This window comes from Pygoscelis adeliae, unplaced genomic scaffold, assembly GCF_000699105.1.
Source record: "Pygoscelis adeliae isolate BGI_AS28 unplaced genomic scaffold, ASM69910v1 Scaffold218, whole genome shotgun sequence".
Lineage (NCBI taxonomy): Eukaryota > Metazoa > Chordata > Aves > Sphenisciformes > Spheniscidae > Pygoscelis > Pygoscelis adeliae.
The window spans coordinates 5,135,648-5,152,466 of NW_008825433.1; the positions used below are offsets into that span (position 1 = coordinate 5,135,648).

General features: G+C 34.0%; 1 protein-coding gene across 1 annotated transcript in view; it reads left to right on the forward strand.

The window, feature by feature from the left end:
- Window positions 1-16,819, forward strand: part of DNAH8 (dynein, axonemal, heavy chain 8) — a 146,215-nt gene that overhangs the window by 102,149 nt on the left and 27,247 nt on the right. Inside the window, 12 exon segments of the mRNA XM_009331077.1 lie at window positions 451-627; window positions 1,981-2,148; window positions 3,352-3,564; window positions 4,920-5,057; window positions 5,392-5,519; window positions 6,619-6,790; window positions 7,569-7,724; window positions 9,902-10,057; window positions 11,199-11,381; window positions 11,796-11,901; window positions 12,757-13,009; window positions 13,109-13,299. Coding sequence (XP_009329352.1) covers window positions 451-627; window positions 1,981-2,148; window positions 3,352-3,564; window positions 4,920-5,057; window positions 5,392-5,519; window positions 6,619-6,790; window positions 7,569-7,724; window positions 9,902-10,057; window positions 11,199-11,381; window positions 11,796-11,901; window positions 12,757-13,009; window positions 13,109-13,299 — 2,041 coding nt within the window.

Genomic DNA, 16,819 nt, shown 5'->3' on the forward strand with positions numbered 1-16,819 from the left:
AGAGAGGCTGACCATTGGTGCAGATAGTTTGCCATCTTCCATTAGTTTTATTAGCTATGCTATTTTTATTTTTATCTGCAGAATTATAGTGAAAAAAGCAAATATTTATTGTATTGAAAAAGTATAGGTTGAAATAGGATAAAAATCCATCATAGGATAAAAAACTGGCTTTAAAAGCCACTGAAAGGTCTTCTATCCGTTATAAAAATAATTGATTTTTTTACTATCCAACTCCTGCTGAGAGATTCATATGATATTTCTTTGTGGGGATTCTGTAAATTGTATTAATTTTTATTCCGTAATTACATAATGCCATATATATATTTAGGGTTAACTTTATATTTTTCTGTCTAATAGCCTTTACCTGTCTGTTTTGTCTTGTGTCTGATAACTTAGCACTTGTTCCACCATTTTGATTTATACATTTTATGTGTTTATTATCAATTCTAGGTACTAGCAGAAGTCACAGAAAGTGCTGAAGCTGCAGCTAAAGTAAAAAATGAAGTCCAAGGCGTGAAAGATAAAGCACAGAAAATCGTAGATGAAATTGATTTAGAAAAAGTGAAAGCAGAGAGTAAACTGGAGGCAGCTAAACCAGCATTAGAAGAAGCAGAAGCTGCACTAAATGTGAATAAAATTCTTACATTTTGATTAGTTTAGTACTACTTGAGTCATCTGTGAAAGAAAGGCTAGAGCCACCAACATGCAGTTGTCACTTGGGTTTGACTGCAGTCACCAGCTCTTCACAGTTGGTGGTCATGTCTCTGATGAATAGTTATGGAACTCACATTTTGCTTTAAACACATAGAGATTATTTTATAGTATTTGTTCTGCTTCCACCTCAATACTTGATCATTATGAAGGTATAAATCTTTCAAAAATTTACAGGTGCCTTTAGAATTATTATTCTGAATTCAACAGAATACTTCTTGTGCTAAAAGAATGTTTTTTCTTCATGCTTAACTAGTTGTATCTTTCTTTTAAGAGGAATAAAAGACTGTCTCTTCCTTCACCAAAAAACGTTTAATTTGGAGAGAAAGAGAAAACAGAGGGGATTCAGGGCAATCAGAATCAGGGTTAAGAAATTTGGAGGCATTGCTGCACTACATAATTTCATCATTCTGCTCTGAACAATTAAAAAGTAAAGAACTCCAGAACCAGAAATGGATGATGTATCATATTTTTAAGGCCTTCTGTTGCAGTTACCAGAATTTATGTGACAAAAAATATTGAGTGGAAGAAGCCAGAAAAGGAGTATTGTTTGCTCTTACACTGACATTTAGATAATGAGATAAATGAAACTTCCAAAAATGGTCACAAAATTCACTTATATGTGTGGACTCACACATTATCCTGTGGTTTCTCTAATGTGTCTGTAACTACTCCTTCTAGACAGGTAGTGGCATGCGTGTATTTTGTAGACACAAATTAATATGCTAGTTTTGAAGTTTATTATCATTTATTATTTTTGTATTAGTTATTGAACTAAGCAAAGTGTCAGTGATGTTACTAGAAAATGAAGTAAAAAAGTGGTATCTCATACCTATAATAACTTAAAACCCAACAAAAATAACCAAATCCATCTCAGAATAAATGATGCACTTAACCCTTAAAAATCCAAAATACTATTTTACCAAGGAAACTCCTTTTAATTAAGTGTGATGCAATTTTACAATATACTTTTCTTCAGTCACTTAGGCTGACATGTTAAATTAATACTGCTGTTCCATGTATTTAAATTTGATTTTTGAGTGATGTCTTTAGTGTTGGGAAAATATTCTAGTCTAATATATATTAATTAAAATTATTAAAATTTCAGGAAACTATGAAATTTATTAAAGTAAGCTCAGTTACTCACTTTTTTTTGTAGTACAAACTTGCCTCAGAGAAAAGTATGACAAACATCAAAATCAAGATATTGAATGGGAAAATAGAATAATGGTATTGATGCAGGATTCTGTTACATTTTTCTTCAAATAGACCATCAAACCAGTGGATATTGCTACAGTTAGAAAACTTGCAAAACCTCCCCACCTAATTATGAGGGTCATGGACTGTTGTCTTCTACTATTCCAAAAGCAAGTAGATCCAGTTACCATGGATCCAGAAAAGCCTTGCTGCAAGCCATCGTGGGGAGAATCATTAAAAGTAAGCAGAGTTTTCAAACAGTGTTTCTTACATATCAGAAATAGCAATTTGCATATCAGAGAATTTATGATGCTGTTCTCTCAAAACAGGACAGAATTTTGTAAAAACGCAAACATATGGTTTTAAGATAGGCATAGTATATAAATAGTTTATTTGGTAGCAAGCAGTAGGTGAATTTCTTAGAGACTTTTGCAGTAGGAGCTTTAGATTTTCCTTGTCCTATTCCTGGCATATGACCTGATGGCAAATAAATAAATCATACCAATCATGTTAACCATACATGAGAAAAGGGCGTTCTGGAAAACCCCTCTTTCTCTTTGGGAACTTGTAGGTTCACATTTGAACAGCCTTCTGATCCTCCCAGGCTCCTTGATTGTTTGAAAGATTATTTGACTGACTAAGAGATAGTAGGTTTTCCCATTCTGCATTTCAATATTCCTGGCCCAAATTCCTTGGTCAGCCAGCCATCTCTTCCTTCTGGACTTTGATCTTCTCTCAGGATACTCTTTTATTTCCATGCCTTCTCCTGCCAGTCTTTAAATTCTGCTCTACCTCTATTAGTGTATTAATTTGCCAATATTATTGCCTCAATTTTTTTGTCATGCGAATGAAGAAAAATTACATATTTTGGATATGAATAGAGCCCTTGCTTTTTATTTAAGCTTTTCCAGGAATTAAGAAATTATCAAACCTTTTTATTTTCCACCAACATAATGAAATGGGATAAACAGTTATTCCATGAGTTGCCTTTAATGTGTTAAACATTTGTTAGAAAAAAGTTAAAACTGATGATTTCCCTTTCCAGAAGAATTTAGATCACATTTCACAAACGCATAAGCAGGTTTTTCGGCATTCTTTAGGTAAGTTACAAATGTATCTCTGAGGCTTTATTGTAGTTAAATTTTTTTTTATGAAATTGCTGCTTCTTAAATGCTTTTTAAAGGGCAACACAGGAATGTGGAAGATGGAAAGTACATAAATAACTTTCAAGCCTAGTTACTGGAGTGTAACTGCTTAAAACTTCAAAATAATTGAAAGCATGTGGAAGGAGTTACAACTGAATAGCATACTTATTAACTGTATGAATTACCTCTTTCTACAGAAGAATTTTAGGAACATTTTTTTAACATACTCACCTATGAACAAGCTTTTGAATGTGAAATGTGTAAATAGCTTATAAATATCCCGTGTTGTTTTTTGCAGCTTATGAGTGGCCCATTCTTGCAGAGTCTACAGCAGTTTCCTAAGGATTCAATCAATGAAGAGACAGTAGAATTACTCCAGCCTTACTTTAACATGGAAGACTATACACTGGAGTATGGTAAAAAGGTGTGTGGTAATGTGGCAGGACTCCTCTCTTGGACACAAGCCATGGCAATATTTTATGGTGTTAACAGAGAAGTCTTACCTCTTAAGGTAATACATCATCTCTTGCTTTGTGTTGGCTTTCCATGTAATTTAATTTCATTTACTTTAATAGTAGTAGGATTTAAAAAATATATTTAGATAACTTTATTCAGACATAATTGCCCGTAGACTTTAGTGGCTAAGGATGATAAGAGCAGAGAAACCCCATAGCCTCTTCTTGATTCTAGACAGAACACAGAACAAAAAATTAGCCTAGGTTAAATTTATGTGCTCTGGTTTACCGTGTACAGTGAAAGGTGTTTTCAGTCTTTGGTTTTATTATGTTATAATCACTTTATAATTGTTTTCAAAACGTTGTACCAGGAGAGGATGTTCATTCCTTCTCTAAGGAGTCCTGCAATCAGAGGTTTGCAGCTATTTTACCTTCTTTGCTTTCACACGATAACTTAGAGGGAGTGGAGGACTGGTATCTTGCCCAAATATTGGCATTCTGAAGAGATTCAGAGCTCACATCAATAAGAGAGTTACGTTGCAATAGTGGGAACCAAACTGAGTAAAACATTTTTAAGAGTCAGATTTACTTTAGTGTGGCTGTTCTTTTAGATGTTTGTGAACATTTGAATAAAAAAAATTATCAGAGATAAAGACCATATGGAAACTCAAATGCAGTGATTGTTACTTTTTGGATTCTAAAACAAGTATTTAATCCCTACATGTAGCACAGTTTAAAAAAAAAAAAAAAGTAAAGGGGGAAAGCATGTGAATGGTGATTCCAAATCTTTTCCATGTTTTTTGTCACTGGTAGAAGTATCATTTACAAAAGCAACAGTCATGCTTTTGACTGATGAGTCAAAAGAATTATTTAATGCATTTCCTGTGTTCACCATAAATATCTGTTTAGGAGCAATGGGAAGATTCACTGTTTTAGGACCATGGTTTTCTAGCGGGTAAAAGCTATATTGTTAGCTGATAAAGGACCAATCTCCTGTTGTTGTGATTGTTGATCGCTACAGAATGTACAAATAAAAAAGAAATAATAAAGCATATAATCAAGCAAGAAGATTGAGTGATTGTCCCTCTAGGCTAATCAATATATACAGATCAGAAACCTTACTTCCTTAATCAGCTTCCTGAAATGTAAATTTTTTTAAAAGAAATAAAGTTGACAATCTATAGTAGGAACCTTGAGTACTACACTGTTATTTAACAAAAAAATTGTATCTGCAGTATATATGTGACATAGTTTTCAGATTAAATATTTTTAATATTTATATAAACATTAATATTAAAGTTTTTTGATGTATTATTGTCTTATGATTACCAACTAAGCAGGCTTAAAATAAGTCATCAAAGTATATTCAAATCTTGCACGATTATTGTTTTAATATTTCTTCTCTTTGCAGGCTAACTTGGCCAAACAGGAAGGCCACCTGAAAATAGCTAATGAAGAATTAGCAAAGGCTCAGGAAGCATTAGATGAAAAGCAAGCTGAACTGGATAAAGTGCAGGCAAAGTTTGATGCAGCAATGAAGGAGAAAATGGTGAGATAAAAGTATTTTAGTATTATGAAAAATGCTTGCATACAATACTGTTATGTAATCAGGAATTGATACAAACACGCATTTAGGGCCTGCTACCTTGAATGACATGGATGAGATTCAGGTATAAAAGTAAGAGATTTAAATCTATGTTCTCTCATATTTCCTTCTTTCTGTGAATAGGAACATATTAGAAAATAGATGCACTGAGAGTTCTCAAGAATGAGTTTTAAATAAATAAAATAGTCATAATAAATATAAGAGGATGAAAGGATATATAAAATAACTCTTCAGATTTTTGTATTCTGTTATTAAGTAGGACATTTTTTAATTTTAGGACTTACTGAATGATGCAGAAACATGCAGAAGAAAGATGCAAGCAGCCTCTGTGCTTATAGATGGGCTGAGTGGAGAGAAAGTTAGATGGACTCAGCAAAGTAAAGAATTTAAATCTCAGATTAACAGGTATCAAATTATTCAGAGAAAAAAAACAAACGAAATATGTGTAAAAACTGAAGAGCTAGTAAGCAATTTAGTAGCTTTAATAGCTCTACTTCATTTTCCTCTTGGAAATCTTAATATAGTTACACAATTAAGTGAACTATCCTGAAATTTGAATTTTTCTCCCATAAGTGAATACCTGAGTGCTGAGTGCTTGTATTTCAGTTCAGAACAATACCTCCAATTTTGGAATTTATTTCCAAAGGGATTATTTTTAGTGCAGTTATGTGCCTGTATTACAACTGCCTCTCCTGCCCCCCTAACACTGCATCTCATTCCAATATTTCCAATAGGCGGGAGGTAGGGATGATCTAAGGCTGACACCGAGAAGGAAAATGGAAGGATTCCTAGCCTAATACTGGACAGGGAAAGAAGCATCCCTTTTGATACTAGTTATGGCATATTTGAATAAAAGAAGGAGGCCTGGAGACCAAACAGTAACCTTGGTCCTATAGTCTGTGTGTTGAAACATGTGGGACAGTAGGCCTTATTCTGAGAAACTTAGAAACTTGGGAGTGCCCATTGTGTTGCTGTCCAAATGACAAAATGTTGAGTGGCCTAGGAGCCAGAGATCCTAGCTGTCTAGAAAATGGGAAACCCGTCAAAATGGTTGCTAAAGGTAAAGAGCCTGAAAGTTTAGGCTCAGCTTCTGTGGAATGCTTCTGTTTCCATAAATTTCCTATGGAGAAATTGGGCATTTCTGGTGAGGTCCGCTCATTCCAAGAGAATTAAGTTTGTATCTTTTGATAAATATTGTATTGCAGACATATTTTTAAGAAATAGACCAATTTCTTGCTTCAGTTATGAAAGAAGGAATAGTTGTCATCAGGGCTTTATTACTTGTTGGGGTGAAGATAATGTTTTCATACGATACTACTCTTAAGTTTTGCCACAAAAATATTTTGGAAACACAAAGAAACTATTTGTTGTTCTCAAAGAGCAACAGTTCTCTCCTTAAATTGTCCTCAGAAAAGAAATCTTATGTTTCAAAAGCTGGTTGTCTAAATCAATAGAAATTGAAATTGTACATCACCTTTTAATTATGATTTTGTTCCTTTTCTAGACTTGTGGGAGATGTACTGCTGTGCACAGGTTTTCTTTCATACTGTGGACCTTTTAATCAAAACTTCAGGAAGCTTTTGCTTAAAGATTTATGGGAAGCAGAGATGAAAGCCCATAAAATCCCCTTTTCTGAAAACTTGAACCTGATTTCTATGTTGGTAGATCCGCCAACAGTAAGTTCTTGGTGCTTGGTGGTTTCATTTTAATTTCAATTAACATATTCTGTGACTGTTAGCCAGCATTATGCTTGCTTAGAACAGAACTATAATCCCCAATATTGCAGTGCAGTGTGGTTCTTGTGGTTTCCAAATGTTCTTGGCAATTTCCACTAAACATCTGAGTACTGAGCAATGTTTAGATAGATAAACAAGTTACATATTTTAAACAAGTGACATACTGGCAATTGTCTAATTGTATATAAGACAGTGCACTTTCAAGTATCTTATTCTGAGAACCCATCACCACAGCTATAGATCACATATCTACTAAAACAGTGAGTTTGGTTGTTAACTTTTCATTCTGCCACTATTATCTGGGTCTGGTTTCAAAAATAAACTTTATGTCAAAGAGAATATTTAAAAAAGAATGCATAAAGTCTTTTCACTCAATGTGAATGTATGAGAAACCAAACAGAGGACAATGCCAGAATCTGCAAGTTTCCTTCAGTAAATATTAAGCCCCAAAAGCTTTAATGTTTAATTTGGCTGTCAAGCTGCCTTTTGACTTTCTTACACTTTTAAAATATATTTTTTTAATCATTCTATATAGTTAAAAACATCCATAAAAATAGAATCCTGGAAATATTTTTCCATCTGCATTAATCACTTTTCAGCAGGTTCAGATATGCATCCCCCTTGGCTTGATGTCCCCATTATTTCTTAGAACAATCGTAATTGAAGGATAATTCCAGTGAGATTTTATTTCAAACTACTTTTTTTTTTTATTCTTCAGATTAGTGAGTGGAATCTTCAAGGACTGCCTGGAGATGATCTCTCAATTCAGAATGGTATCATTGTCACTAAGGCAACTAGATACCCCCTTTTGGTAGACCCACAAACTCAAGGGAAATCATGGATTAAGAAGAAAGAACAGGATAATGAATTACAGGTGAACAGTGTTTTAAAGGAATAATGTGCTGTATTGTAGTCCTTCAAACATTATTGCTTTAGGGTGTGTCTGCATTTGAGTCAGTGCAACTGTCATACACACATATCTGAGATAACTAACTTGTATGGAGACTGACAATGATGTAGATGCATCAGCAGGGAACTTGACAAGAGCTGTAAATCCCATTCAAGGACTTGGAAAAGATTATATAGTAAGTAAATACTGGCATGAAATCTAGCAAGAAGTATGAAAAAGAAGGAGGTAGCTTTATGTTCAAAATTGGTGAGTATGTTCCCTAAACAGAGGGCAAAGTGGTGAAAAATATAGCAAGAGAGTATAATATGAAATTATTAAATGAGAGTAAATTGGGCAACTATTAGTAAGATTACAGACAAAGGCAGGATAACTTACAGCTTTGAAAATGTAGGCAAAGTACTTAAACTGATGCAGTCCAGCATTTAGAACCCAAGATGGAATTCATACATTAAATTACTGCTACAAAAGTAAATTGAGGACAACCAGTTGAAATCAAACCCAAGAGAAATCTGTCTATCCTAATGTTACTGCAATTTTAATAGCTCTTTTATAGCTTAAGCCAATAGGGTTAAATGTCTGCTCATGAAATATAATACAACAACGTTCACGTTACCTGTAGTTTGCATCACAAATGAATTTTTCACAAATGAAGTAGCATGGGAAAAGGAGCGTGCATTTTAAAACCCTTAACCTGAATGTTGCAAAATGTCACATGTCCTCCTGAATCTCAATAAGTTTTCGGGGTTTTAGAAGCTCTAGATTTTGAAGATTTTAAGTCTTGGAGTAAAGTGAATGTGAAGTTCTTGCTTATCATTTTATCATTAACAAAGTAAACTGTCAGAACCACAGAAAAGTTGAGGTTGTAAGGGATCTCTGAAGGTATTTTAGTCCAGCCTCCCTGCTCAGAGCAGTATCTACTAAAGCAGGTTGCCCAGGACTGTGTCCAGTTGGGTTTTGAATACCTCCAAGGATGGAGACTTCACCACCTTTCTGGGCAACGTGTTTTAGTGTCTAACCACCCTCACAATAGAGTTGTGGGAGGTTTTTTTCCTTATGTTTAAATGGAATTACCTGTATTTCAATATGTGCCCATTGCATTTTGTCCTGTTACTGTGTGCCACTAAGAGGAGTCTGCCTCCTTGTTCTTCATTCTCACCCACCAGGTGTTTATATACATAGGTAAATACCCTTGTGAGCCTTCTTGAGGCTAAATAATCCCAGGTCTTTCAGCTTTCCTCATATGTCAAGTGCTCCAATCCCTTAATAATCTTACTGGTCCTTTGCTGGACTCACTTCAGTGTCTCTCTTACATTGGGGAGCCCAGAACTAGACAGAGGACTCCAGATATGCGTTTGCAGTACTGAGCAGAGGGGAAGGATCGCCTTCCTGAACCTGCTGATAATGTTTTTCCTGATGCGGCCCAGAATGCTGTTGGCCTTTGCTGCAAAGGCAGATTGCTGGCTCATGCTCAACTTGTCCACCAGGACCCCAAGGTCCTTTTCTGCAAAGCTGTTTTCTGGTAGAATGGCCCTATTTCATACCTGTAGAGAAAATCTTGAAAATAATGAGAACTTTCTGAAAGTAAAAATCTAGGAAGCAATACAAAATTAGTGTTTTATTTATTTATTCATGTCTTTTGATGATTTTATATGTTATGAATCCCATTTCATGATATTTCAAACATCTGAGTTCATAATATTGTAACAGCAGTTCATCTGTTAGACTGAATTCAGGTGTCCAGAAAGAATTTCTCAACACTTCAAAACTAAAATTAGAAAATCTACTCTTCAGGACATAGAAGAGAAAATTAAAAGTTAGGCATCTCTGATTTCAAAAATATATGTGACGTCTTCAATTCCCAATAAGCTGTACCAGTTTTACTTGGTACATTATTACTCTTATAATGAAGTTTTGCAGATTCTATTACAGCCAATCTTTTAATTCCCCTTTTTATGGTACTTTTCATTGTATACACAAGAAGTATTTCTGCATAACTTGCTGCATGGTCAACGTTTATTACTTTCTTTAAAATGCAGCTAACAAAAACAATGAAAAATTTTCATAGTTAGATCTGTGGTTTTCATGTAAGACTTCGAAGAAATGTTTTTGTCCTTATATCAATTTATAATTTACTTTTTGAGGTAACGACTTTGAATGACAAGTATTTCCGTACACACCTAGAAGATAGTCTTTCACTGGGACGATCACTCGTGATTGAAGATATAGGTGAAGAGTTGGATCCAGTCCTTGATAATATATTAGAAAAGAATTTCATGAAATCTGGAACATCTTTTAAGGTTAGTAATCAAACAGAAGACCTGGAATAAGTAGTTAGCTTTGTGATGAATTATATTTTACCCTTTTATTCCAAACGTCTGCTGAATCAGGTAAACTTTGTATTCAGTAGGGTAGTGTGAAGAATCAAACTGAACTAATAAAATATAGGAGACAGAGCCTCAGCTGAGTAGCAAGTTCATGAGTCTAAAATTTGAGTTTATCTACTGAAGTTACTACTGAAGATTCCAAACCAGAACCAGTTATGTTTATCCTATTGAATGCTTACAATACTTTCTATTGATTTTCAAGCAATTTCATTTTACACCCTTTAACAGAATTAATAGAATTGAAAAGATCTCTCTCCTCTTAGTGTGGAGCGCTGATTGCAGCAACTGCAGAATCTTTGATCTGGGATAGAACTGTTTTCTGATGGAACAAGTCAAAAAGCACAAAGTTTTATTAATAATGTTAAGTATATTCTCAACCTTGAAAAATCATGAGTCTTTCTGACCTTCATTAGATAAAGAAATCACTCCCAATTTTTAAAAACAACCCCCCTTCAAACATCCTGAAATAAAATGACAGCACGTATATTTCCATATGTATTTTTCTCAAATAATCTTAATTAACTGGCTGGGATATGAGAGAGATGGTAGACCAGATTGTTGATAATAATAAAAAGAAAATTATTCCTATTTTTGTGGAGTAGTTTTACTTTGAATGTCAGAGCAAACAATATGCTTAAGGGAGTGGCTTAAATTAATTAATTTCCAATAATTTATGTTCCATTGTTGGATCAAATAATTTCTTTTTTTTCCTGAACACAAGAAAACAATGATTTCTCCAAAGGCCAATAGTTTCTACCATCTTCATTTGAGGTGTGATTAGAAGCACAAAACCTAAACCAAATGGTTCTGAAGCCATTAATTAGAACCCACAGTGGAAGTAATCCCTATATTTACCTGGAGGGGAATGCTACTTTTATAATGTACCCTAACTGCTACCTTTGGTCATCGATTGTTATTTTCATGACAAATTTGAATTGTGAAATAAACTTCCTCTTTGGCGTTTCAAATAATGTGGGTTTTTTTCTGGTCAATATTATTGAGTTGAATAAAGCTTATTTTCCTCTACTTAATACTCTTCTAACATACTCCACAGGTGAAAGTTGGTGATAAGGAAGTAGATGTTATGAGTTCATTTAGACTGTACATTACTACAAAGCTACCCAATCCTGCTTTCACGCCTGAAATTAATGCAAAAACATCAATTATTGATTTTACTGTTACAATGAAAGGACTTGAGAATCAGTTACTGAGAAGAGTAATTCTTACTGAAAAACAGGTAAACTAACAGTATACACAAACCATAGTGATGCTTAATTTTTTTTTATTTAACTGTTTTTAGAATTTAGGGAAAAAAATCTTCAAATGGAAAAAAGACATCAGCCTAAAATTTTATATATATTCAGTATAGAAATTTCCAAATAACAAAAATACACCTAGAGGATCTTCTATGTATGGCTGTCAGTATGACACAAAGAATTAAGTACAAGCATTTGGCATTGATAAGATACTTCATAAGATACTGAATAAATGCTGCTTAAAAAAAAAGGATGTTATAATAACATGTTTTAGATACCTGAAAAAGTAAAATGCACATTTCATGAACTTGAAAAATCAGGCAACTGAATTTTAAGTATGACTCATCGTTACAGTCCATAAAGTGTCATGCCATTTTCTTGTTTTTTAATAATAGGAGCTAGAGGCAGAACGAATTAAACTCATGGAAGATGTAACTTTTAATAAGAGGAAGATGAAAGAACTGGAAGACAATCTTCTGTACAAACTAAGTGCAACCAGAGGTTCTGTATCAAAGTGTAAAAGAACCAGGATTAAGCAGATTAGGCAGATTAATCTGATTCACATTAGAACCTTTCCATACAGAAATTGATTTATCCATCCAAGATACAATAAGAGAACATCCAATGGTAGAAATTTGAAGTGTGGTGATTTACCAGTGTATGAGGGATTTGGTACTATAGCATGCCACTATATACAACCCTAGACACTAAGTTTTTTTAACACCTAAACAAGTTCTGTGAAACAAATAAATTTCTTGAGAGCTTTCTGCCCCTCAAGTGAGATAAGATATCTGATCATGGGCAAATCCTTAACCCATTGAAAATGCAGAGTAAAATGGGCTAGCTTAAATGGTGTTGAAAGTCTTTTGTAGTATATTAGGAGCCTGCACATGATCTATTACTGTCTCTTTGGTGGAAAAAGAAGGTGGTAATTTCCAGCAAATCGATCAGTAAGTACTTGAGATGCATGAATACTGTTGTGTGACCATTGCATTTGGAACCCTAAGTCTTTTTGATTTTGAGTGTACCAATCAACAGACTTTTAAATAATTGAAGCACTGTGTATGAATACGTATGCTATGTGCATAAGAAAGCTGACTTCTCTAGTACATGCTGCAAAGTTGTTGGTATAGATATTGGCATAGGTTGAATGCATTTGTTCAGCATGTTGAATATAAAACTAATTTTTAGTGTTACATATCCTGTTTGGTCTCCATTTTAAAAGCTTTCTGCAATTCAGTAAATCATTTCCATTTGTTATCAATAATTTCTATAATTTGGCCTTTCAATTTTTATATATATGAAGTGAAAAAAAGTTGTAAAAGTGTCCTAAACATCCAATATTTCACTTTTTAGGTTCACTAGTAGATGATGAATCCTTGATTGGTGTTCTGCAAACAACTAAGCAAACAGCTGCTGAAGTAGCTGAAAAGTTGTCTGTGGCAGCAGAAACTGAAGTGAAGATTAACACTGCTCAGGAGGAATATCGACCTGCTGCTACACGTGGAAGCATTCTTTATTTTCTTATTACAGAAATGAGCATGGTCAATAATATGTATCAAACTTCACTGGCTCAGTTCTTGAAGTTATTTGATCAATCCATGGCCAAGTAGGAAGACGCAGACTTTTCTACTATTCAGATCTCTGTCTTTCCAATGTATTTGCTATTATTAACATGCTTTCTTTGTGCTTTGTTTTCATGATTCAGATCTAAGAAGTCTCCTTTACCTCAGAAAAGAATCTCAAATATTATTGAGTATCTTACCTTTGAAATTTACTCGTATTCTGTTAGAGGCTTGTATGAAAACCACAAATTCCTCTTTACTCTCCTCCTGACATTAAAAATTGATCTTGAGAGAGGACACCTGAAAAACAAAGAGTTCCATGCACTCATTAGGGGTAAGTTTAAAAAATTGTGTTATATGTAGAGCTAATTTCAACTTTTTAAACTTTTATACCATTTCAGAGTATGATTTTTTTGGCTGCATGGTTTCTACCATGCAGTTCTGTGGGAGCTGCCTCTGTCCTTATCCCTGCTGTGGTCCAGTGAAGTTGGATGCAGTTCCCTATCACGGTTCTACCTCCGCCATTTACCCAGGCTGTGTTCTATCCTGAGATCAAGATGATAGTTCTGCTTCTCTCCATCAGCTGGTTTAATAATTGTATATTTTTGTATTATATTTGTATCCTTATTTTTATAAATTAGGTGACTTCTTGTTCCTTTGCTTCTCTGCTTTGGTGGAGCTGAATAAAGCTGTCTTCTAAGTTGCCAGAACAACTCCACTTAAAGTCCAAGAGGTGCTACAAACAGTCTTTTCTCAGTTTCAGCTTGAGCTTTCTCTGACTTTTGCCAACCAACTAACACTGACTTTTAGAGAACATAATGTGTTTCTATGGCCCAACTGGCCAGATCTGCCTCCTCTGAATTCTGTGAATTTGTGCCTCTGCTGAAAAATGTGATCAGGATTGCTTATGCGGAGGTCCATATAAAACCTGTTTGAATTTTACAGTGTTCAAATGAATCTTGCAAAGGTCTAATGTCAAAGTAGTGAACCTAGATTTGAAGATCATTATCTGCCTTTAATGAATAAAATGGATAGGAAACAAGATTAAATTAACTTTCTGTTTTGCTTTCCAGTTTGTCGTAATGGTTTATCTTTTGAGAATGGTATCCAGCCACCAATTTACCACTGATGTCAGGCAGGGCATGCTTGAAAATGCTTTCCAAATGAGCTGTCTGCTTTAGTAAAGCATTAGACAAGGAACCATATTTCTTGGCTTCTCAGCTCATGGATTCTTGTTTTGCCAGAGGAAAATATACCTTATACTTTGTGCATCTGAAGCAGAAAGTGGTCACTTACCCTTTTTTAACTGATGAGAATCTGTAAGAAAATACAGGAGTACTTTTAGCAATTTTTGTCTAGAACACGATTGCAGTTTCCTGCCTAGCTTTACCACGGTTGATTTGATAGTGAGAAATTTTTCTGGTGTATAAAATGACATGGAGAAATTCTTCTGGTGTATAAAATGACACCAAAGTAACAATAGATATTCTATAATTATTCAGATGATATTAAATCAAATTGGGAAGTGGACAGTTGCCTAGCCAAATTGTCCTGGACTCTTAAGTCTTCTGCAATGAATGAATTGTTCAATTTTCCTCCTTGGATGAGCAATTCTTGTTGCAAAATAAATGCCATGTTACCAAACATCATTGGGCAGCTGAAGAAAGGATTTATTTGAAAAATAAATCTCTCTTCATCTTCTTTCCATTTCTTTTCCAGGAGAGCTTTCATGGCTTATCATCAGCCATATTATCAGGGGATGTCTCAGTGAAATAAGCATTGTTATTTGAAATGAAAAAATCTCTAGAACTCATTATTCAGCTAGTCTCAGGAGATTATTAACTCTAAATCTTTCCTTCTGCTAAAGTACATAAATTGAATTTCATTCTATTTACTGTATTCCGTTAAAGACAAAAACTAGCCCCTTCCTATGTATTTTAATGCTATAGCTTGAAGGTAACCTTAAGTCAGCAAAACAGAGAAAGCAGGTCCCCGAATTATAGGAAAATAGACTCCCATGATGGTGGCATAGAATTTTTATTAAAACTGTAGAAAGAAACAAAATCCAAAATATATGAGAAAATCTAAGGAGTTCATTGACAATTTTGTAGGTATCTTGACACTTAGGTAGGCTGTGTCCTTTACCAGTAGAAAGTGGGGGACTGGTGCAAGTGAAAAATATCATCTTCTCTAGCAGAAAATATATTTTACTAAGAAGCTCCATAAATATTAGAGAGCATGTTACAGAGGAATTGCAAAGCATCTTTGGCTTTGTTGACTTAAATAAAAGCCAGAAATACTGCCAAGTATGCTATTTTGTGGACAATTAATGATTACGTCTTAAAATTAAGAAAAATCTTTTTGGCTAAAGTGATTGTGATTCTCTCACAGAATTCAATAATTTGCAAAAATATTCCTGTTGCCTATTGTATTAAATTTGCAAAAGATGTGATTCTGGAACAGGGTATCATTTTGTAATAATAATGCTAATAATGGATTACAGATTTGTGTAAACACTTTTTGTTATCCTCTCTTTGATTTCCATTATTTCAGTTTGCAGAGACTAAGAGGAAGTTCTGGGATACATACATGGATCCCAGTCAGTTATTTCAAACTATATATCCCAATGCCAAAGACATAAAAGGATGCTTGAAGGAAACTTTAACGGGTAGTTACAGGAAATGCAGGAAAATCAGTATTTGCACTTCAGATTTCATGAAGCAGCCCTTTCTTTCTGTGAGGTTACTGAAGCTTGTAATCCCTGAGGTAAAAAGAAAGAGAAAAAGCACAATGGTAGGAAAACTTTGTAATAAAAGCATATGAAGTAGCTTTACATTTTTGCATGACAGAAATAATTTTGATTTGTACATAGGAACTTCACATTCTTGAACAAGAGTTTGCCCTTTAATCGGCCCTTCAGTAGCTCATGAAAACATTCAAATCAAATACTAATCATATCTAATTCTGTTTATTGATTATATCTAACTGTATCCATATGTGGAGGAAAGCATTGCACAAATTTTTGTAGATGCTGAAACTTTTCACATATGCCTATGAATGGCAGAATGAAAACTAATAAAAGGAAAGACTTTCAGGCTTTGCATATTTAACTCATTAACATAACAAATGACTAACCATAAGAACTTAGCAGGATTTATCAAAAGATTAGGTATGTATAGTAATAGCAAGAATATCAACTATTACAATGAGAAACACGTTGTTTATACTTTTGTAATTCTCATTCTTCATTGAATAAGTCTGCCTCAAAAAATGAAGGTTTAAAAATTTCCCCAAAAGCAAAACCTTCCCGAAGATCTGTTTAGTGTCCATTCATTGAAACTTTTACTTTCTTTTGATGTTAATTGTTCCTATTGGCATACTAATGTCCAGAGTCAGCAAGGTGATTCTTGTGTTTCTACTTAAGGATATTCAGGTAGCTAGGAAAATATTTAGTCTTTCTGAATCATGTGTTTATTCTTTTAAAAGAAGCAGAGCTGCTGTTTCCTGAAAATCATCACTGATAGTATAAATACAATTCTTGCATCCTGGAAGCCTGCAGGAAAACATCTCAAAGTATCAAGTCTTTCCCTGTAAAGTCTATAATGTAAACAGAACAGACTTAAGGAAAATCAGAAAGAATTTGCTGCATTATAGCATTTGCAGCACCATAAGCTCTTTCCTATAATGTGTCAGAACTTTAGTCTTAGTTCTTTAGCTGCATCAAAAATACTATATATGTCTTCCCAATAATTTCTTAAATTACAAAATTTGTGCTTTATTTAAGAAATTAATATTCTAATTACCTTTTCACACCAACGATAAGTTTGTCTTCTTTTCCTTCTTGCTTTTATGAT